Consider the following 24,531-nt stretch of genomic DNA (forward strand, 5'->3'; position numbering starts at 1 on the left):
TATCCTTTCTGGTTTACTTTGCTTATACAAACGTATGTTTATACAAGGGTTTGAGGTTTCTCTCACTTCCTTTTGAGCAAAAATGGGGAGATATGTACATATAAAATCATTCTGTAACATTTTCCTCTAAAGCCGTATCATAAATCCAGGTCTATAAACCTATTAGTAGCTATATATTTCATAGCATTGATATAGTATGATCTACCTCACAAGCCACCTCAGTTAATTCACTCTATACTTTAATATGAACAAGTAATTATCTGACAATAATAATCACAGCATGTATCAGTCAAGTATCCTGATTCAATCATTCATCTTATAAAGTACAGAGCAACTCTGATATTCTGTACTACCTTGCTCTAACTCAAAAAGTAGGTTACAATCTAACATGAGCATTTATTGTTAGACTGAGCTATCCTCAACACCATTTTCTCCATATTTTTATGACACGTAATACTACTAAATGATTGTTCTCAACAATGAATTTCTTAAAGAAACTTTAGAAAAATCCTAGATGTTTGCAGCATTATTTACAATTGCCAAGATATGGAAGCGGCCCAAGTGTCCATCAGCACATGAGTGGATAAAACTATGGGACACTTACACAACAGACTACCACTTGGCCATAAAAAAGACAATCTTACCCTTTGCAACAGCATGGATGGACCTGGGGAACATTATGCTAAGTGAAGTAAGCCAGTCAGAGAAAGACAAATACCATAAGATTTCACTTATTTGTGCAATCTAGTGAACAAATGAACTAACAAGCAACACAGAGACAGACTCATAGTTGGAGGGCAGGATGACAGTAAAGGGGGGTGGGGGAGATTAAGGGATGGAGGGATTGAGCAGAGGAAAAAGTACTCGAGGACATGGACAACAGTGTGGTGACTGGCGGGGGAAGGCTAAATGGAAACGGGGGGAAAATGCAATAAAGATTAAATTTTAAAAAATATGCTAGATGCACCCAAGTGAACAGTGTCAGCATGATGACCACTAGAGGGCTATATTTCCTCATTTAATTTAATCTTGTCTGCCTCTGAATAGCAAAGCAGGAAGGGACCCAAGATCATCTTTTTGCCTCAATTCTCAGCCATTTATAAACTGAAGCAGATGAACTAGGTTGAGTGACCCGTCCCAGATCTTACAGCAACCAGAACTCAAATTTTTAATTAATGTAAATAGTTGAGAATATCAACACTAGCAAATTTGAACAGCATTCCAGTAACAAAATATTTTCAAACAACACTGAAATAATGGACATAAAATTTAAGTGAAAACTCTCCATTTTAAAACCCTTGTTGGGTTTTAAATCTTCACAAACAGTATGTAGAAAACACTAAAAAAATTTTTTTAGTATGTTTTGGCCTATAGTCCTTTCCTTTTCTGTGATGGATTATACCTAGCTGTTGCAACCACTTAAATTTCCCAGAAATTACTTCTATTTATAAACTGAATTCCAAAGATGACCACCTACCTGTTATAGATAAATATATTCAAAGTACTTTTTCATGTTTCCTTCCTAAGTGAAACAGAAAAGCTATATTGGGATGAGGTATAGAATACTAACAAATATAACTATTTCATATCAAAATGTTTACATAGCCCATAATTCTTTAATTTTACAAACTTCAATTGCCTAAAGTCAATCCTCATTTCATAACTCTTCCCAAATTTTCAGAAATATGAGGAGATATGGTTTATATTCCATTAAACTAATTGCTATGGCAACAAGTACATTTTAACATGATGCAATCAGCATGTTAACTCTAAAGGTTTAATGTTAATAATCATCAAAATATCTTTTACAATGCAGCTCAGTGATACCACAGTACCATATTCATTAATGTTCAGTTTCCTAAAATGTGAATTTGATTCAAAACTAAATACCCCAAAGGAAACCCAGAAGGAACTACAAAAGGAAGAAAAAAACTGTGAAAATAAAATACTAAAGATGGCCAATGACCAAATGATATACCTAAGAAAAAGGTGAAATCTCTAAGTGATTTGTCTACCAACATATACACTACGTCCATCACAGCCACTTTAAGACTTTTCTTTAAATGTAAAAAAAGTGGGGAAATGTTTCTATTTATCCTTGGGACGATGCCACGGCCTGTCTAGTGCTCACTATGTCCTTTATGAAGCAAGTATACAAACCCTGGCCCTAACTCTAAAAATTTCAACCCAACAATTGTAAATCAAATAGACTTCTTTCCCATGTTGTAAAACACAACTGCTTCTTCCTGTGAAAACAGTAATTTTCAACATATTTGTTCTTTATATATATTTACAGCCTATGTATTTACTAATACAGCCACAATTCCATTAATCAAAAAAGATGAGTAAAACCCACTATATTGACATACGCAATACTTATATTACTCCCAAGAGTATTAGGTTACTCTTGAGGAAAAATTGAGGAAAAAGATATGGCAACATCATTTTGAGAAACAAAATATAGGTTGGAGGTGAGGAGGGGGAAACCAGTGATGGGAAATCGTCCTGTACCACAAGTTAGTATTCTAACTTGCTCTCATGACTATTTCTTGATACAACACCAATAGGGTTAAAACCAATTCCATTTGTAATGTCTCTACGCAGGAATCTGGACGTGTAGCAGGAAATCAAATATCTGCTTACGTGAATAACATCTTAAATCTTTAGGATCCCATTAAAAAAAGTAAAATAAGAACAATCAGTACAATTTTCCACATTCAATCTATATTGAATGAGAAAAATTAAACTTTTCTTCAGGAATTTCTTGAACTTTAGTTCTCACTTTGAATAAAGCTGTTCTAACTTTAACAGAGTTGCAATCTATGCTAAAATTTTCTGACCAACTAATTATAATTAGAGAAACTGCTTTACTAACATACAAAAGGAAAATACAACAAAGAGTGCCGATTGTCTTGTATATAAAACACAAACAGTTTGGAAGGGGAATTACTTTATAAATAATGTTAAAGCTAGCCTAATTTTTACAGATCAATTATATATGTAAACAAATCATTTTCTCTACATGAAAAACACTGGGTTTAAGCTTCAGTTGTTCATTTTAACTTCAAAAATAGCTCTGGTTTAATAAACACAGCTCTAAATAACTTAAAGGAATAGAAGAGTTTATTGTAAAAATTCAAATATGCTTCATATGAAAACTGTCCATTTATTAAGCAACCACAACTCCAAGCATAATACAAAACATTAAGATACTTGTTGAGACTCCTTCAGAGCGTAAGTGTCTATTCTGTTGCACTCATGTTTAAATGACATTGACATCCAAATGCCACTGTTATATAAATCCCCAGGACTTCAAGACTTGCTCAAGAAACAAATTTCTGATCCTCAGAAGTAGGCCATGCAGGTTAATGCAGAAATCAACTGGTAAAGTGCCTCTGTCAACTGTCGCACTTAATGTCCTCTCCCTGATTAAAAGAAAACAAAAGTATTATAGGTATAGAAATGAATTTTTAATACTACCATCACCCAAATCTCAAGTTTAAAATCAGCATTAGTTCTTGTAATGTTTAGTGAACCTACTTTACCAAATTTAACTTGTCATTCACATTACACCTTTTTATTTTTTCAATTACAAATACAGCAAAACAAACTAGAAGGTGAAAAAATCCAAAGGGATAAATAAAGCAAGAAAGAGCAAAATGAAATGAAGCTATAAATTAGGATAAAGCAAAAAACACCATGGTGGTATCTAGATTTGCTGGCAAACAGAAGTAAAACTACATAAAAATTTTAAAATGGTAGACAAGAGCGACTCTAGAAATTCAGTCATTTAAAGATTTTTCACTTACCTCTGAAACCACCACTTCCCCCTCTTCCTCCTCTGAAGCCTCCGCCTCTACCGCCTCCTCTTCCACCTCTAAAACCACCTAAAAATAAAGGACACATTTATTAAATAACTGCAGCTTTTCACATTTGATAAGCCTCTAAATACCAATATAATTCTTACAATTACAGAGAAAAACAGATTCACAAATATACCTTATAGAATTTTTTAAAAGATCAAAATGGGGGGAAAAACCCAGAAGTTTCCCATCTAAGTAGCAGGCTAAAACCTTAGATTATAACTTTTTTTAAACAAATATGTTTTGTTTTGTTTTCTTACACTACTAGGATAGAGTGGGCCACCTCAGTAGTTTTGAGGTTAATACATTTCTATCACCATAGTTATTCTAGCAAACCTGGTTCTCCTCACTTCTGTAACAAGTATTTCGTTTTAATGAATTAGAAAAATTTGTTAGTATAAAGTTGGATTTAGCCCTATTTTAAATGTATGAGCATCTTAACTTTTGGTTATGGTAAACACTTTTTTGATTGAACAAAGGCTTTTTATCATAAGAACAAAGGGAGGCAAATAATGAGTGGTTTTCATCTAAGCATGCTACAATAAAGACATCCTTTAAGATTAACTAAGCTGTATATAGACTATCACTGATATTCACATGTTGATGAGCCTTGAAATTTTAAATATGTATAGCAGTTTTCTATTATCCAACACATACTGGCTTCCTATTTCATTCTTCTTTTCTACTTGTTTGGGGGATTACTTTGTAAGAAATAATGAATTAAAAAAATAATTATAGGAAGCCCTAGCCACAACAATCAGACAAGAAAAAAAAAAAAAGGCATCCAAATTGGAAAGGAAGAAGTAAAACTGTCATTGTTTGCCGATGACTTTATATGGAGAGAAGTCTAAAGAGTCTACCAAAAAACTATTAAAACTGTTAAATGAACTCAGTAAAGTAGCAGGATACAAAACTAATGTTCAGAAATCAGCTGCATTTTTATACCAGTAATAAACTGTAAGAGAAAATAAAGCAAGCTCATTTACAATTGGATCAAAAAAAATACTTAGGAATAAATTTAACCAAGGTAAAAGACTTATATTTAAAAAATGTTAAAGAAGAAGACTGAAAAAGATACAAATAAATGGAAGCATATACCATGCTCATGGATAGGAAAAATTAACATTGTTAAAATCTCCACACTACCCAAATCAATCTGTAGATGCCATGCAATCCCTGTCAAAATACCAATGGCATTTTTCACAAAACTAGAACAAATGATCCTTAAATTTATATCGATCAACGAAAGACCTTGTATAGGCACAGACATCTTGAGAAAGAAGAGCAAAGCTGGAGGTATACGCTCCATGATATCAAACTATGCTACAAGGTTATAGTAATCAAAACAGCATGATACTGGCATAAAAACAGACACAACAATCAATGCAGAATACAGAATAGAAAGCCCAGAGATAAATCTACATCTCTCTGGTCAATTCATCTGTGACAAAGAGGCAAAAATATACAATGCAGAAAAAAGAAAATCTATTCAATAAATGGTACTGGGGAAAGTGGACAGATACATGCAAAAAAAAAAAATGAAATTAGACCACCTTTTCATGCCACATACAACAATAAACTCAAAACCTGATACCACAGAAACGTCTAGAAAACATAGGCAGTAAACTCTCTGACACTGCTCTTAGTAATATTTTTTTCTGCTATGCCTCCTGAAGTAAGGCAAACAAAAGAAAAAATAAACAAATGGGACTATATCAAAATAACAGATTCATCAAGAAAAAAGAGAGGATGCAAACAAAATCAGAAATGAAAGAGCAAAAGTAACAATGGATACCACAGAAATACAAAGGATTTTAAGAAATTACTATGAACTACAGGGTCCAGCACAAACACCACCTTTTTTTTAATTACAAAATCTTTTATTACAAAATCGAAAGCATGTAATTCTGTACGATAACAATATCATACTCAAGCATACCATATGACATTTTAGGTGAAATGTTCAAATTAAAACTATAAATTATTACACCCTATATAATTACCCTACCAACCACATTCAAGCAGGCCTTACTTCTGCTGGACCCTGCATATGGCAAGAAATTGGACAACCTGGGCAAAATGGATAAATTCCTATAAAAATACAATCTTCCAAGACTGAATCTGGAAGAAGAAGAAAACCTGAATATGCCAACAACTACTAGCGAAATGGAAGCAGTAATCAGAAAACTAGGCACACAAGTCTTGGACCAGATGGCTTCACAAGCGAATTTTACCAAGCATTCAAAGAAAAACTAATACCAATCCTTAACAAACTAGTCCAAAAATTCCAAGATGAGGCGTGACTCCCAAACTCTTTGTACAAGGCCAGTATAATCATAATCCCAAACCCAGGTAAAGACAAAACAAAGAAAGAAAACTACAGGGCAAAATCTCTGATGAAAATAGACATGAAAATTCCCAACAAAATACTAGCAAACCAGATCCAACAATACATTAAAAAGATCATACACCATGATCAAGTGGAATTTATTGCAAGGATGCAAATCAATAAATGTGACACATCACATAAACAAAATGAAAGACAAAATCATATGATCATATCAATAGATGCAAAAAAGCATTTGATAAAATCCAGCACCCACTTATGATCAAAACACTCAGCAAAATGGGAATAGAGGGAGCATACCTTAACATAATAAAGATCATGTATGAAAAATCTACTGCCAATATCATACTTATGGGCAAAAACTAAAAGTGTTTCCCTTAAGATCAGGAACAACACAAGTGTGTTTGCTCACCATTCTTATTCAACATAGTGCTGGAAGTCCCACACACAGCAATCAGACAATAAGAAGAAATAAAAGGCATCCAAATTGGAAAAGAGGAAATAAAACTATCATTATTTGCAGACAATATGATAGTGGTAAAAGAAAATCCTACATGCTCCACCAAAAATCTACTTGGCGTAATAAGTGAATTTGGCAAAATAGTGGGATACAAAGTCAATATTCAGAAATCAATGGTATTTTTGCACACCAACAATTAACTATCACAAAGAGAAACTAAGGAAAAGAAAATCCCATTTATTATAGCAACAAAAATAATAAAGTAGCCAAGAATAAATTTAACCAAGGAGGTTAAAACATCTGTACTCAGAAAACTACAGAACATTAAAGAAAGAAATTGAGGGAGATACAAATAGAAGCATAAACCCTGTTCATGGATGGGAAGAATTAAAATCATTAAAATGTCCATACTACCCAAAGCAATCTATAGATTCAATGCAATTCCTATTAAAATACCAATGGCATATTTCGCACATCTAGAATGAACACTTTGAAAATTTATATGGAACCAAAAAAGATCCTGAACAGCCACAGCAATCTTGAGAAAGAACAAAGTTGGAGAGATCACGATATCTGGTATCAAACTATACCACAAGGCCACTATAATCAAAAGTCTGGTACTGGCTTAAAAACACACACAGAGATCAATGGAACAGAACAGAGAGTCCAGAAATAAACCCATGCCTTTATGGTCAATTAATATTTGACAAAGGGAACACGAACATACGATGGAGTAAAAATAGCCTCTTCAATAAATGGTACTTAGGAGAACTGGACTGGTACATGCAAAATAATGAAACTAACCCACCAACTTACACGACACACCTAAATAAATTCAAAATGGATAAAAGACTAAATGTAAATCATGATATCATCAAAGTCCTAGAAGAAAATATAGGCAGTGAAATTTCAGATATCTCATGTAGCAATATTTTTTACGATACATCTCCTAGGGCAAGGGAAATAAAGGAAAAAATAAACAAATGGGACTACGTCATATTAAAAAGCTTTTATATGGCTGAGGACACTATCATCAAAATGAAAAGGGAACCAACTGTATGAGAGAACATATTTGCCAATGATACATCGGACAAGGGTTTAATCTCCAAAATACACAAAGAACTCACACAATTCAACACCAGGAAGACAAATAATCCAACTAAAAAATGGGCGAAAGGCCTGAATAGGCACTTCAAGGAGGACATACGGAGGGCCCACAGATACGTGAAAAAATGCTCAATATCGCTAGCCATTAGAGATGCACATTAAAACCATAATGAGATATGACCTCACATCTGTCAGAATGGCTATCAATAAATCAACAAACGAGTGCTGGCAAGGATGTGGAGAAAAGGGAACCCTAGTGCACAGCTGGTGGGAATGCAGACTGGTGCAGTCACTGTGGAAAACAGAATGGAATTTCCTCAAAAAATTAAAAATGGAGTTGCCTATTGACCCAGTGATTCCACTGTTGGGAATATATACTAAGAATCCCCAAACAACAATTCAAAAGAACTTATGTACCTCTATGTTTGCAGCAGTAGTATTTACGATAGCCAAGTGTTGGAAACAGCCTAACTGCCCATCAGTATGGTACATCTATACAATGGAATACTATGGAGCAAAAGAAGAAGTAATTCCTACCCTCTGCAACAACATGGATGGACTGAAGGCTATTATGCTAAGTGAAATAAGCAAGTGGGTGAAAGACAAATACCGTATGATCGCACTTGGAAGAGGAATCTAATGAACAAAATAAACTAATGAACAAAACTAGAGACATGGAAATAGGAAACAAGACTACCAGCTGCCAGAGGAAATGGGATAAGGAAGGAATGATGTCAAGACGGGGGAGGAAGTAGTCAAAAAACATGTATGAATGACCCATGGACATGGACAATGGTGTGCGGATGGACTGTGGGAGCAGGGGGCGGGGCAGGACAGAGAAGGGAAAAGGGGGAAAAATTGGGACAACTGTAATTGAGAAAACAAGAATAAAACATATTTTTAAAAAATTCAAAAAGTTTTTTGCACAGTAAAGGAAGTCACTAATAAAACGCAAAGACAACCCACTAAATGGGAGAACATATTCACAATGCGCCCAGGATGGGGGTTAATATCCAAAATTTATAAAGAACTTATGCAATTCAACACCAAAAGAAAAATTATATTTAAAAATGGGCAGAGGACCTAAACAGTCATTTGTCCAGAGAGGACAGATGGCTAATTGACATATGAAAAGATGCTCAATGTCACTAATCACTAAAGGAGTGCAAATTAAAACCACAATGAGGTTTTACCTCCCACCTGCCAGAATAGTTATCATCAATAAATCAAACAAGTTGGTGAGAATGTGGAGAAAAGGGAACCCTTGTGATTTGTTGGTGCAACTGCAAATAGGTGCAGCCACTGTGGAAAATCAGCCACTATGGAGGTTCTGCAAAAAATTAAAAGTAGAACTACCTTATGACCCAGCAATTCCACTTCTTGGTACTTATCTGAAGAAATCCAAAACACTAATTAGAAAAAATATGTGCATCCCTGTGTTTACTGCAGCATTACTAACAATAGCCAAGATATGGAAGCAACCTATGTGGCCATCAACAAATGATTGGATAAAGAAGATGTGATATATATACACAATGGACTATTACTCAGCCATAAAAAAAGAAAGAAATCATACCATTTCTGACAACATGGTTGGACCTAGACGGTATTATGCTAAGTGAAATGAGTCAGACAGAAAGACAAATACTATGATTTCACTCGTATGTGGAATCTGAAGAACAAAAAGAACAGAAACAGACTCACAGCTACAGAGAACAAACTGATGGTTGCCAGATAGCAGGGGATTGGGGACTGGGTGAAAAAGGTGAAGGGATTAAAAAGTACAAATTGGTAGTTAAAAAATAGTCACAGGGATGTAAAAGTACAGCATAGGGAAAATAGTCAATGATAACTGTCAGGTGGGTAGTAGACTTATCTGGGAATCATTTAGTAAATTATATAATTGTCTAACCACTATGCTGTAGAGCTGACACTAATGTAACATTGAACGCCAACTATAATTGGCAAATTAAAAAACAATTTTTTAAAAGAGAAAATATTAAAAGGAAAAACAAATACCTATTTCCAAATACTGGTATAAAAATATAAAGGTTTTTAAAAAATAGTTTTTTTTTTAATGTTGTATATGAGACTAAATATAAAATACAAACACGGGGATCTCTCTCCATCAAATACCCAAAGAGGCACTTCCAAAAATATTTTAAAAAGAAAATATGTCTGCTCTCTTAAGAAATTATCTCCTAGCTATCTAGACCCAAAAAGTACATTTATAGAGGGAAATAATAATTAAACTAAGAGCGGCAAAGATCTCTCTTCTGATCCAGTAACAGCAGCCTTCCAGCCCCATTTTCAGCTCCTCTCCCTTTGGCTCTGCCCATCCTCCAGTCATCCATCCACCACAACAGTCACAGAGCCAAGCAGACCCAACGCTGCACCGCACCTCATCCCCGGCCCTGCTCGTCATCTAGTTGTCCATAATCATGAGTGTACCAAAGCTTTGGGGAAATACATGCCAAAATACTGAATTCAAAGCAATTTACTGATAATGGTCTTTTACATGGCATAAGAAGATACAGATTTTATTTCTGAGCTGCCAACTGTTTGATTAGGATAAATTAACTTTTGTAAGCCTCCATTTCCTCACACAAAGAATAAGAATATCACCTCTCACAAGGTTTTGCTTAATATTAAAAGAATATACATAGCTATTAAGAGACTGTATGACCTGTTCCCAGCCTACAATCAACACTCAATGACAATTAAAATTCAGCTATGACAATCTTATACTTTTTAAAATTCCCAAAACATGAATAACTCAGAGATAAAAATCCCTCAAAATCATACTTTATTAGATTTTTTCTTTTTAAATACGTCATTGAAACTAAGCATTATTGCTATGCCAATTTGCCAAGATTTGAAGATAGCTTTAGTAAAAAAATAAATAAATAATAACTACATTAGGGAGACTTGCCTATATACAAAATTTAATAGTACAATATGAATTGGCTGCAACTTTGAAATCTCAGAAATTTTCTCCCCCAAGTAACTTACCACCTCTACCACCTCTGCCTCCTCCTCTTCCTCCTCCTCGACCGCCCCTGCCACCGCCTCTTGGAGGTCCCTTCTCACCTGGAGGTCGAGGTAAAAATCTCTGCAGTGGCAACAGCTTATATGGGTCTATATAAAACTGGAAGTATAATAGAAACAATTAGTGTAATGACTTGGGGGTGGTATAGTATAATCATTAAGAACCTACACCTAGACTCCAAAATGCTTGGGTTCAAATCTCAGCTTTACTCTATAGTACTGTATAGCCTTGAACAAGGACTTAGTTTCCTTGTGCCTTAGTTTTCTGATCTGTTAAAATCAAGATAATATAATATTGGGTTAGCCAAAGAGTTCATTTGGTTTCTTCCATAAGATAGCTCTAGTAGCATTTAGTTGTCTTTTTCATTCGAAACAATTTTATTAAATTGTATTGTGACTGCTGTCATATCAGCATGCATTTTTAAAAAAAAAATCAAAATTGGAGAACTTTTGTATAGTCATTTTAATACTGACGATGGAAGAAAATAAGCAACATTTTCAGCATATTATACTTGAGTAATTCAAGAAGTGTAAAACACAACTGAAACGCAAAACAAGGTTTGTACAGACTATGGAGAAGGTGTTACGGCTGACTGAATGTTGTCAAAATGGTTTACAAAGTTTCGGGCTGGAGATTTCTAGCTGGCCAATGCTTGATGGTTGAGTAGACCAGCTGAATTTGATTGTGGTCAGATCAAGACATTGAGAACAATCAATGTTATATCACGTGGGATAGTCGACATCTCAAAATATCCAAGTCAATAAATTACTGGTGGTTATAGCAGAACCAAGATGGCAGAGGAGTGAGTGAAAGTCACACTGACCTCCTCCCAGGACCCATCTGGAATTACAACTAAATTGAGGAGAAATTATCTGGAACAAACAACTGAACAATAGCGAGAGAGGAGCCTTGTAACCTCAGACAGACAGAAGAATCAGCTTTAGCACAACCTACCTGGTAAGGAGTGTGGTACAGACTCAAGAGGGTGGGCGGGTCGCCCACGGGCAGCAGTACCAGGGGGATATTGAAAGGGCCAGTTGGATCCCCTAAAAAGAGTAGCGTCTAAACCAAAGGCGGGGATCTCCACCCCATAGCACCAGAGCTCAAAAACTACACAGAGAACAGCCAGCTGCGGCAGAGTCACTCTCTGCCAGAGACAGGCGGCTGGAGAGGCAAAGGGTTGTTTAAAGGGTCAACACATACATTTTTATTTGCATCCACTTACCCTGGTCTACGTCAAAGGCAGGGGCAGAGTGGGCTAGAGATGCCTGAGGAGAGCCTGGGGAAGGAGGCTTTGGGGAGAGAACTGAGAGTAGCCGACGGGATCCCGGTGCTGAATCATCCCCATACAGCAGCAGCCATCTTGCTCAGGCAGACCAAGCCCCTGGGTGACAACAGCATGAGAGGATACAACAGCCCTGCTCCCAGGAGGCTCTCCCCTGGCCTGGTGGTGCTAAAGCCTGACTGCTGTGTACAGAGTGGCAGCCACAGATAGTAGATCCCTGGCTAAAGGGGGCGCAGAGTGGTCTGGAGACACTTGAGGAGGACTAGGGAAGGAGATTTGGGGAAAGAACACAGAGAGTGGCTGGCAAGGTCCGGGCGCTGACTCCTCCCACATACGGCAGCAGGCATCTTGCTCAGGCAGAGACCACTCCCCTGAGAGGCATCAGAATGAGAGGACTCAATAACCCTGGCACCAGGAGGGACTCCACCCTGCCCTGAGCTGTCTAAGCTGGCGTGCTGAATGCAGAGAGACTAGATTAACAGCTGAAGGAGACAGCCACAGACAGCAGATTCCTGGAAGTCTCAAACAGACTGCCTAAGGTCACACACGGACAACATCTGACTTCATCAGAGGCAGATCCAGAAAGAAAAAACTGGTCTCCCACCATAGAAGTTCACACGACAAAGTCAGGAAATCAAGACAGATCAATTTAAGAAGCAGAAGCAAAAAAGAAGTCTCACAATGGGAAGACAAAGAAATACCCCCCAATCAAACAGGAAGGAGGAATCCCCAGAAAGAGAATTAAATGAAATAGAGGCAAGTAAACTATCAGATACTGAGTTGAAAACAATGGTTCTAAGGAAGCTCAATGAGCTCAGTGAACTCAGAGAGAACTACAAAAAACTACAGGGAAACTAGGAGGAACTTACTGCAAACTATATCAGCATGAAAAAACACACAGAAACTATCAATAAGACACAAGAGGAAATGAAGAATACAACTTCCAAATTGAAGAACACAGTAGAAGGAATCAAAAGCAAGCTAGATGAAGCCAAGGATCAAATCAGTGAGCTGGTGGACAAGGTAGAAAAAATCTCCCAGAAAGAGCAAGAAAATGAAAAAAGACTCAGAAAAGAATAAAGAGGCATTTAGGGAAATGCAGGACAACCTGAAATGTAGTTAATATCCGTATAATAGGGATCCAGAAGGAGAAGAGGGTGAAGAAGGGATAGAGAACCTGTCTAAAAAAGTAATGATGGAAAACATCCCTAACTTGAGGAGAGAGAAAGTCACACAAGTCCAGGAAGCACAGAGGGTCCCATTCAAGAGGAACCCAATGAGGCCCACTCCAAGACACATCATCATTAAAATGGCAAATATCAAAGACAGAGAATCCTAAAGACAGCAAGAAACAGGTAGTAACATATAAGGGAGCCCTGATATGGCTAGCAGCTGACTTCTCAACAGAAACACTGCAGGCCAGAAGGGAATGGCAAGAAATATTCCAAGTCATGAAAAGCAAAGGCCTGTGACCAAGACTGCTTTACCCAGCAAGGCTCTCAATTAAAATGGAAGGCAAAATAAGGAGTTTCCCAGACAAAAGGAGGCTAAAAGAATACACCTCCACCAAACCAGAAATCCAAAATATGCTAAAGGGATTGCTTTAAGATGAAGAAAAGGAGTCTACGAATACCCTGTTCCTTTCACAGTTGCCAATACTTGATATTACTGATATTTTTAATATGTATTAATCTGATTGAGACAATGATGTGTTGTTTTAATTGTTCCTTTATTATTTGTTGAAACTAAACCTGGTTTTGTATATTTCTTGCCTATCCCTATTATTTTTAAAAAGCTTTAATGGACTTTTTGGTGTTCTTTATCCATTTATTAATTAAAGGTTTGTAGAATTTTTCCCCCTAAAAAAAGAAAACAGCAACTATTAACCCTTCTGTAGATGTGCAGTAAATACTTTAACTTTTTTTATATGTATATTACTACATAGTCTTAAATGTTTAATATAGTCATATTGTCAATATTTTACTTTATAGCTTCTGGGCTTGAATATTTTACTTCAGGGTAAGAAGAATATTAGTTTGTATTTTCTCCTAAAACTCCTTAGATTCTACATATTGATTTTTAACTCACCTGAATATTTCTTATATAATATGTGAAACAGGGCTCTATATTTGTATTATTTCAAGTAATAGTGGTCCATGAACCTTATTTGTTGAATAAGCCTTATTTTACCCATAGATCTGAAATATCAATTGAATCACATATTATATTGTTAGAGAGATATATACGTTTGTTTCTAGAATGCTCATTTTATTTCATTGAACTACTTGATTATTTCTGTGCTGGTATCATGTTGTTTTAATCGCTGAGACTTTATAATGGTTTTAAATTTTTTAATATTTTATAATTGACTGACATTTAAAAAAAATAAAATCAATCTGCATGGAAAAAAGAAAAGAAAAAGAGAGAGAGAGAGAGAGAGAAAGAAAGAAAGAAAAAGAAAGAAAGAAAGAGAAAGAAAGAAAGAAAGAAAGAAAGAAAGAAAGAAAGAAAGAAAGAAAGAAAGAAAGAGAAAGAAAGAAAGAAAGAAAGAAAGAAAGAAAGAAAGAAAGAAAGAAAGAAAGAAAGAAAGAAAGAAAGGGAGGGAGGGAGGGAGGGAGGGAGGGAGGAAGAAACTCACTCCTACCTTTTGCAACAACATGGATGGAACTGGAGAATATTGTGCTAAGTGACATAAGCCAGTCAGTGAAAGACAAATACCATATGATCTCACCTATAAGTGGAGTCTATTCAACAAAATAAACTAACGAACAAAATAAACCACAGGCATGGAAACATGGAGCAGACTGAAAGTGACCAGAGGGGATGGGGAAAGAGGACAATGGTGGAAAGAAGGGGAAGGGACTAGACAAAGAACATGCATGAATGACCCACGGACATGGACAACAGAGTGGGAACTGACTGTGGGAGCGGGGTGTGGGGTTGGGATGGGTGGAGGAGGGCAAAGGGGGAAAAACTGAGATAACTGTAATAGAATAGACATGACTTAAAAATTTAAAAAATAAAAAAATAAAATAAAATAAGGAAATAAATTATTGGTGACAATGAAATATGAGTCTTTTATTTAATGTAAGAAACTAAACAAACTTTTTGGCCAAACCAATACCTACCTCACATAACCCTTGTGAGGATCAAAGAGTAATGTACATGGCACTTAAACTTTGGCACATAATAAGCATAACATGCATATAAATAGAAACCAAGACCAATTCAGTCTTATTTCTCCTTAGAAATAGATAATACCTTGCAAAAATAAACTATGTTTTAACTCAACACAATTCCTGTAAGGCAAATGAAACTTAAATATTTAGCATTAAAATCCAAAATATATATAAAACATATCTAGTATGTCTACTAGTTATTTCAAGACTTTAATAAATGGTCTGTAACATTTTACTGAATATATATTCAATGGAAGATCTGTAGAAACAAAATTCACCCTACGTTTAGAATTAAAAAATATTTTTTCACAATAATGAAATATAATGGAGTACATTTCACCATTTTACACAAAACACAGAGGGCTTCGAAACTCACTAGTAAAACAAAATGCGTGAATCCCTCTTTAGTTGTCACCTTAGCACTCTTCTTCCCTTCAGAACCCATCCTCTCAAAATCATCTACAGCTGCACTGTGCAATATAGCAACCACTAGCCACATGTGGCTATTTAGATTTAAGTTAGTTAACAATTAAAAATTCAGTTCCTGAATCGCATGCCATATTTCAGGTGCTCAAAAACTACAAATGGCTGGTGGCTACTATACTGTAGGAATTTCCATCATGACTAGACAGCATTGGTCTAGAGACCATTATAACAACATAGGCTGGGTAAGGAGGGCTTGAACCTAAACAGTGAATCTAAAAATGGGGAGAGGTAAAATGTGCTAATTTAGCATCTGTGATTAAAAAACAAAACACAACAAAACACTAAATAAGTCCTCAAATAAATAACACTGTGAGGAAAGGCAGATATCCAGATCAAATTTAAATGGCTATTACAGGCAAACTCTTTTTTTCAAATGAGGAGCCCGGTTCTTAGGCCCACACAAAGCAGTGCAACTTCCCAGTGCATATGTCATGGTTTCCACAGCCAGAAGCAACAAGGCATTGTCCCCATCTCGCATCCTATTCCAAGCTGACTTCTGGTCCCACCACTCCATTGGCTCCATGACTTGTTGACCTCCATGCTGCTATTCCCAATGAATGCTTTGCAACAGCATTTTGTCATACCGACCACTTCCTCTGGGACACATTTTGTCCTCTTGACTTTTGTGTACCACTTTTATAAAACTCTCCTGGTTTGCTTTCTCTTCCCTTGGCAGATACTTCTCAGTCTCATCTCATAAATATATAAATTTAGGAGGTGCCCAAAAGCTTTTTCTCAGTCTTTTGTCCTAGACTACATCATACACTGCCTGTATAATGACAACGTCCCAATTCTACCTCCAGTCCATTCTTCCTTTCAGCACCTATGTGACTATCTCACAAATGCTTCAAACTCATTATTGTCCAAAACTGAACTCATTCTCTTCTCCCAATTCCCTTCTCCAGTGTTGCCATTTCAGTGACTGGTGATACCATCCTCAAAGGTGTTGAAATCAGACATCTGAAAGACGGTAGCATTTTTTACTTTAATTTCAAGAGCTCATCAATTACCAAGACCTATAAATTCTACTTCCTCTCTCTCATAAATCCATCTGTTTTTCTCCATTTCCACGGTCACTGCTCTAGTCCAAAATATCTCCTCTAGAACTAATGTAGCAGCCTCCAACCTGGTCCCTTCACGTAGAGTACTGACCCCTTCCCAGGGTCCTTTTACTTTTCCTGTTCCCTTAGGTATAAATTTAACCATATTTTTCCTAATATTTAAAAACAAAACTAATACTGAAGTCTAAATTCTTTCCCATGACCCGAAGACCTTAAGTAATCCAGCCCCTGCCTACTCCTAGTCTTAATTCACGACTTTCTCTCATTCCTAAATGTTCTACGTCCAAGCTACACCTCTGCCTTTTTCAGATCCTTCAAGTGGCTTACTGCCTCAGACTTGCACATACTGTTTTCTGTACTTGTAATGCACTTCCTTCTCCTCTTTGACTGGTGCAGCCTAACTACATCAGAGTTATCTAGGAGCCTTCCTTTTTACAACTGAGTCCTGACCCCTACCTAAGACACTCAAGTCAAATTTCTAGGTGTGCAACCCAGAAAGACATCTTCTTGAAAGCACTCCCAGATAATTATGACATGAAGTGGGGTTCAGCAATAACTGCTAGTCAACTTTCAGGTCCCAGCTTCAAGCTCACTTCCTCAGAAAACCAATACACTAAATTTAGTCCCACTACTAACATTTTGATAACTACCTGTATTTCTCTTGCACAGCCTATACACGAATGTTGTTGAAGTATTTGTGAAATCATTCAATATTTGACTTCTCCCAAATAAAATGAGTTTTATAATTTAATGTTTTACTTAGAACGTTTGGTCATGCAAGGCTTCTCAATAAGTTTTACATAAACTAAAAAACATACTCTAGCAGTTACAGAATTTGCTAATATGAACAAGGAATACTTCCTGAAAGCCTGTATTAAATAAATTACTTTTCCAGATAAGTTAGCTCAATGTCTGAAGGACAGAATATGTCAATTTAAGTGCTTCACTGGTGATATATTGAGGGAGTCCCGAAGTGCCCGAAGCAGGACTGCTCTGCGGTAGGTCATTCCCTTATAAAACCAAGAATCCTATGTATCATGAGCTTGACTCACCTTCTGTAGTTTTTTAAAGGATGATGCCTTCATGTTTTCTGACAATTTAACTGAAAAATACTATTAATTTTATTAAGGAAAAAGCAATTAAGATTTTTTAAAAAAGGTAACCATCTGAATTCATGTGTAACTTTAAAAACAAGGTTAGAATATATGGAAATGTTTAGGAAAAATAAGAAGTGAGTTTCCCAGAAGGAATTAATATTTTGTTTTAAATCCTCCAGTCCCACCATACTATTCCAGTGGCACCATCATAGCCAAAGCAAAGTACCTCTATCCTGCAAACTTTCCCAAAAGGACAACCTATCTTTATAATACAGGGTTGGGCAAAAGTAGTTTACAGTTTTGAGTATGCAAAACAGTATTCTTATTTTCTTATCATTATATTTTCCATATAAACTGTAAACCTACTTTTGTCCACCCCTGTATATATGGAAATACATTCTCTTCTTTTGATTCTCCTTTATGGTCCAATGTTAGCAATACTGTCATGAAGCAACAAGTTTAATTAATGCTTAGCTCCAGAAAAAGCAAGTAATAACCTTTCAATGAGATTACTACATCTTCCAATTAAAAAGGATACAAAATCTCTAAGTTGTCCAAATATTTCATCCACTTTTCCGATTTGTTCTTTGTTTTCTAAATAAACTGGAGCATTAAAATAAGGCACCTTATTTTCATCTGTGGTACATTTACAAACTATGTCATCTTCACAGGGATGCAGGAACTCTCCTAGTACTGAAATAGGACAAGAAAACATTAAAATATAAAACAATTTCAAATGGTATGATCAACCTCTTCTGGAAGCTTTCTTCCTGGCTACCTGGGATTTCACCTTATCTGTTCTCCTGAGGAACAAAAGCCTTCAAGTTGCTATTCCTACCAATCCACAATATACTAGCTATGTGACATGGAGTAAGGGTCTCACTTTCTCTGCTTTAGTGTCCTCCTCTTTAATACAGGGCTAATAGTTACAACACCTAACATAGAGTATTGTGAATATTAAGTGTAATATTAAATGTCAAGTGCTTAGAAAAGTGCCTGGCACACAGAGACTGCTCAACCTATAACAGTGACTTTATTACATTAATTATTATTATTATTATTATTTGATTAAACACTATGCTGCATTTTAAAGTCTATTCTCCCTTCTCCCCAATCCCTAATGGGGAAATCAGTCTTGGTTGTTCCCGTCTTTTTTTCCTCCCCTTTTATTCCCTTCCATTACCATCTCTTCACCAAGGACTCTTCAGTCTTTTCCAGAAAAGTATGGAATCTCAAAATAACTACCTTCATTTCTAACGGACTGCCACCCCAAACTGAAATACTCACCACACTGCTGCAAAACCAACTATCTATCCCCATCACTCAGGCTCAAAATCTGGAACGTTTTTAACACTTCCCAGTACAGTATTAGTCAAGTTCTACCAAGTTTGTTTCCATTGAAATCCCTCTCCCATCTAACCCTTCTTCTCACTTCCACCACACTCTCCTTGTTTCCCTCATGCATGGACTTCTGACTCTAACCATTAGCCTCTTGAAACCATTCTGCATACTGATCAAACCTATTCTTTATGTTAGGCTGTGTTCATCTTTTCTCCTCTTTGATACATGCTTCTACTGTTAAATCTCTCCCTGGGCTGGTGTGGCTCAATGAATTGAGTGCTGACCTGGGAACCCAAGAGTTGTAGATTCAATACCCAGTGAGGGCACACGCCTGAGTTGTGGGCCTGATCCTGCTGGACGGTGCGTGAGAGGTAACCACACACCGATGCCTGTCTCCCTCTCTTTCTCCTTCCCTTCCCCTCTCTAAAAATAAATTTAAAAAATCTTTAAAAAAAAAAAACAAACAACAGAAACAAACCTCTGTCTCACTTCCCTTTACTTCCATCCCACCTCATTGATAATTACTCCAAAACTGCTCTAATTAGGTCTTTTTCTTGACTTCCCCTCTGCAGTTTCCCTTCCAAGCAATAATATTTTCTCAGTTCTCTTACTTATAAGCAAGATAAAGACTGGGCTTTGGAGTTAGAAAACTTGTTTTGTAACTCAAATATACCACTTACTGATTGATCCCTTATTCCTATCTATGACCTTAGCAAATAAACGTAACTGAGTCAGTTTTCTTATCTGTAAAATGGGAACAATAGAGGTAAGCATAAAATATTACCTATTTAATGTCTCCCTTTCAGCCCAAGCTCAAGTTCCACCTCCATGATGCACTCTAAGTGTCCTTCAGCTTCCTTAATCTCCCCCTTACACACTAGAGCATGATTATAAGTCAGTTTACAGTATCTCCACAGATTTCACTTCCCAACCAAGCAGTAACCTCCGTGTGAGTTGCTGGATCTAACTTACAGTACCTGACTCCCAGTCAAACTATTAATAATACAAACCCACAACCTACTCTCCCCAACCCCAAGTACGCTAAGCTTTGAAACCGACATACAAACTACATGTTCTGGAGGTCCTTGGTCTTGGCCTTTGTTAAAGCCTCCGCGGCCACCTCCACGTCCAAATCCTCCTCTGCCGCCGCCACCGCCTCTGAAATTACCGCCACCTCCACCTCGGAAGTGGTTGTTGCTGCCGCCGCCACGACCGAAGCCGCCACCTCCACCGCCTCGATTAAAGCCTCCACGACCTCGAAAAGACATGCTCGCTCCCACCTGGTGAGAAAAACAGTGCGTACCTCTCGGTCACTGTGGCCTCTGGGTACACCACCTCACCCCTCGAACCTCGGTCAGAACACCATAAAAGAGGACAATAACAGCAACTCTGCCACCAAACCCACGGCCAAGCCGTCAGCGACGAACCCGAAGGGTGAGGTGTGTCGTGGTCTCCCCACAGTCCTGTGAGCGCCGACCGATCCTCACCAACCTCGTCGCCCTCGATTAGTACCTCCTCCCCTAGCAGGTAGCAAGATCATCACGCCGCTGTCCGTCCCTCACCTCCACCCTCCCTCCCGCAGCTGGGTTCCGCCTCCAGCATTCCCTGGTCCTCCGGCTCCCTACCGCCACTCACAGGGTCCACGTGCACCTCTGGCCCGGGTGCGCACACCCACCCGCCCGCCCGGTACTTCCGCCGCACACGAGCCTCCTCGGCCACCGTACCGGAACAAAGTGGAGGGTGGACCCTCCAGAAACTCGAATAACTAGTTTACAAAAAAAAGAACATACAAACAAACGAAACTCACTGGCAGAACCAATGACACTGTCAATTTTCCAAAACAGCCTTCAGCGCTGGAAGAGTAGCGTAATATCTTACTTCTACCACCGATTTACGACAGACTTGCATACTGACGAGCCGAGGAAGTGACGTATAATAGCAGCGTCCGTTGCGTCATGGCGTTGCGGGAAGTGTTGCCTTGATGTTGCTCTGGGAGACGTTGGGGTTAGAGACCGCTTCCATCCCAGCGGCTCGGTAGGTCCCCAGCGATGATAGCTGCCTCGTTTGGTCCTTGCACTTCAGGCTGCGAGGTGATCTTCTGGCTCGTCCGTTTGTTGCCAGCTGTAACTCACGTTTTGGAGGAGCTCTGACCCGCACTCAGCTTAGAGGTGAATCTGGTCGCGTGGGAAACCAACGGCTTGTCTGCGTTCTTTCCAGTTGTCTTTCCCTCCCATGTCTTTTGAAGTACGCACGATTGTGGCTGAACTGTGGCCGTACTTTGGTTCTGTGGTTTCACTAAAAGAAAAAGATGCCTGTGTATTTTTAAAGAAATTTATCTGATAGAAAACCAAACTGTTTTTATCTTTTGTACTGGATAGTTTATTCGTTTGTCAAGTACGTTTTGAGCACCGCCAGGCTGTACACCATCTATGCTACAAGCGCTTCTCCCCATCTTTCTTTAAGCCTTTGATATCCTGATTTCAGTTTCCGCTAAAACTTACCGAAAGAGAGCTAGTGACTTATTTATTAACTTTGGTTTGTCTCTTTCACACCCGAATCTTTTGAGACGTTGCCTTGATATTTGACACAGTTGACTTCCACTAAACGAGGATGGGGGTTAGTACCTATTACAGTTATTTTGATTTTGAAAGAACTTTGTAGGCATCACTATGAAAATATTAGGATTCATATGACTTCCACATTAAAGTATACACTGCTTAAGAAAGCACCTAACAGTCCTACGTATAAGAGGAATTTTTTAATTAATTAATTAATTTTTTCAAATACATTTGTCTCTGCCTTCCCCCCACCACTTTCCCTTGCCCCCTCCCTCAACTCTTCCCCTTTGGTTTTGTCCATGAGTCCTTGCTGTATGTTCCTTGACTTTCCCACTTCCCATCCTTTTCCCCCGCCTCCCCCCTTCTTCCCTCTTGTCTCTGTTGGTTTTCTTTTTCAGTGTTGCTGGTCTTATTTTCCTCGCATCTTTGTATTGTTGGTTAGGTTCCCCTTATAGGTGAGATCATATGGTATTTGTCTCTCGCCCCCTGGCTTATTTCGCGTAGCATAATGCTCTCGAGTTCCATCCATGCTGTCGCGAAGTTTAGTACTTTTTTCCTTTCTGCTGCATAGTATTCCATTGTGTAAATGTACCATAATTTTTTGATCCAATCGTCTACTGATGGGCATTTAGGTTGTTTCCAACACTTGGCTATTAATTTGATAAACTTAGTTTAAATTCTATACATCATACAGAGGTAGAATTATTCATAATTCACCTGCTCTGTTTTGCTTTGTGTCATTTAATATTTATTTGCATTCAGTGTTTCTCCATTTGGTGTTCCACTTGTTATCTCCAACTCAGTGTGATGAAATCATTGAACTTTTATGGGACCTTCAAGAGAAGTGAAGGCCTCCAACTAATTAGAGGTACAATCTACAACTTTGGATTCTCACAGTCCTCGTGCTTTTCTGGCCCCCTCCTCTTCCACTTCCCAGATTTTTCATCGGTCCAATTCTCTGTTTGTCCTCATGGTAGCACCATACTCTTGGTTTCTGAATTTTTGGGCTCAGGCCTTTGAGCACTCTCCTTCTCTATCATCATCATCAACGACCCTACCCTAGCCCTGGTTGCTGTCTCTTATCCAAAGCTACCAATTTCGGATATGAGGGCGATCTGCCTGCGACATCTTTTACCCCACTGATCACCAGGGTTGATTCGGCGGATCTGGCTGGCTGCGCAGGTGTCCCGTCCTACCTCATTGATCCATTTGCGTCCCTCCGGAAGCTGCGCGCTCGGTGGAAGAGGATGACCTTTCAAATTAGAGGAGAGGACCGGCCTTCTGACAACGGTATACAAGTAGCTGCGCTCCCCTTCTAGAACCTCCAAACAAGCTCTCAAAGCTACCAATTTCTGTTAATTCCTTATAACAGTGATCCCTGAGCCTTTTTGCACAAGGAACCGGTTTCTTGGAAGACAATTTTTCCACAGACCTTGGAAGCGGTATGGTTTTGGGGATGATTTAAGCACATTACATTCAAGCTCACCTCCTGCTGTGCAGTCCGGTTCCTAATAGGCGGTTCCTAATAGGTACCGGTCTGGTCTGCGGCCCAGAGATTGGGAAATCCTGCCTTTTAAGTTAGCTTTTTGTTCTGCCATTACAGGCCTCCTGTTTTCACTACCACACTTTCTTGTGTTATTCTTACCCTAAATCACTCCATATGATCTGTGAGAATTCAAAAGTACGTAAATAATAGCAGTGAATTACAACAGTCTCTCACATTCTGAGCATTTTTGTTGCCTCATAATAAATACTTCCTGGCTTAACTTTTCTTCTATATGTACTGCATGTGATGACACACTGACCTTAGTAAAACATACCATACCACAACCATCCCCAGGACCCCAAATATCTCCCCATTTCCTTTAGCAACAAATATAAAGTAAAATCTCTCTATAGATTAGGGCTTTGATAGAATTAATTTTATTTCTGTGCTGCACACCTTCCCTCTGCTCCATCAGGCCAACAATATTGCCTCGCTTTTCTTTCTCTGCCAGTGTTGAACACTTCCTGCTTGGAAAAGCTCCATTTCCCATTCCCTAGGCCAGGCCTTTTCTCTCTTTTTACCTTGGAGGAGTCCTTGAAATAATTTTCACGTCTCAAATCTGTGCAAATACACACACACACAAACCCGATTAGCAAGTTGTAGACATAATGACTCAATAATAATTGCCAATGCTTTTTTTTAACTGATAAACTACATGTAACATAAACTTTACCATATTAGTCGTGTTTAAGTGTATAGTTCAGAGGTTCACATTGTTGTGCAACTCAGTGTTCTTTTGAGCAGAGATTGTAGAATTGTATACCTAAAGCTATATAATTTTGTTAACCAATATTTCCGCAATAAATTCAGTAAAAAATATTTAAAAATTTAAAAAAGAACTTTTTCTGTGAATCTGTTTATTGTTGTTCTATTTATTAGCCTACTCTGTAGTTTTTCTGTCCTCACAAAGGATAGCAATTCTGATGCAAATTAAGTAAGAGAGGAAACTTCAATTTTTCCTTTGATTTAGTAAAGGTTGCAAAATGATTTTAGTGAGTGTTAATCTCTCTTTATAGGCCTATGTATGCATAAAAGTGTTATTTTTAACTAAAAATAACAAAATTTTCCCATTTAGTAAGAAATCTTTGCTGGTCTTTTGCTGTGTGTATTCTCCGTTCTGAGTCGATCTTAAGACTGGCATACACAGATTTC

The 24,531-nt window shown here is 37.7% G+C and overlaps 1 protein-coding gene and 1 non-coding gene across 5 annotated transcripts; both read right to left on the reverse strand.

Annotated features, from left to right (window-relative positions):
• Nucleotides 1–3,122: 3,122 nt before the first annotated feature.
• On the reverse strand, nt 3,123–21,387 carry GAR1 (GAR1 ribonucleoprotein). Of its 4 annotated transcripts, none has more exons than XM_054591821.1 (7): nt 21,083–21,387; nt 20,339–20,555; nt 18,473–18,627; nt 17,890–17,949; nt 10,790–10,925; nt 3,810–3,887; nt 3,123–3,425 (listed from the first exon to the last, which is right to left on the reverse strand). In XM_054591821.1, the coding sequence occupies exons 2-7, from the start codon at nt 20,541–20,543 to the stop codon at nt 3,412–3,414; spliced, it is 648 nt and encodes a 215-aa protein (XP_054447796.1). In that variant the 5' UTR covers nt 20,544–20,555; nt 21,083–21,387; the 3' UTR covers nt 3,123–3,411. The 4 variants fall into 4 exon arrangements, with proteins under 4 accessions (XP_054447796.1, XP_054447797.1, XP_054447798.1 ...); XM_054591822.1 differs by lacking the exon at nt 21,083–21,387 and adding an exon at nt 20,901–20,953; XM_054591823.1 differs by lacking the exon at nt 21,083–21,387 and adding an exon at nt 20,911–20,947.
• LOC129085467 (small nucleolar RNA SNORA66) lies at nt 4,121–4,258 on the reverse strand. The gene has a single exon (XR_008530718.1). It is a non-coding gene; the product is annotated as a small nucleolar RNA SNORA66 (small nucleolar RNA).
• Nucleotides 21,388–24,531: the final 3,144 nt, after the last annotated feature.

Source organism: Pteronotus mesoamericanus, unplaced genomic scaffold, assembly GCF_021234165.1.
Source record: "Pteronotus mesoamericanus isolate MK-2021 breed Mesoamerican mustached bat unplaced genomic scaffold, CSHL_Meso_final scaffold_232, whole genome shotgun sequence".
In the NCBI taxonomy this organism is placed as follows: domain Eukaryota; kingdom Metazoa; phylum Chordata; class Mammalia; order Chiroptera; family Mormoopidae; genus Pteronotus; species Pteronotus mesoamericanus.

Excerpts from the sequence above, each read along its gene's own strand:
- GAR1 (XM_054591821.1), bottom strand. The coding sequence starts at position 20,543 with ATGTCTTTTCGAGGTCGTGGAGGCTTTAATCGAGGCGGTGGAGGTGGC. Across the intron at positions 18,628-20,338 it reads ACCTCCAGAACATGTAGTTT|TACTAGGAGAGTTCCTGCAT; the intron begins GTATGTCGGTTT and ends GTCCTATTTCAG. Across the intron at positions 3,888-10,789 it reads AGGCAGAGGTGGTAGAGGTG|GTGGTTTTAGAGGTGGAAGA; the intron begins GTAAGTTACTTG and ends CTTTATTTTTAG.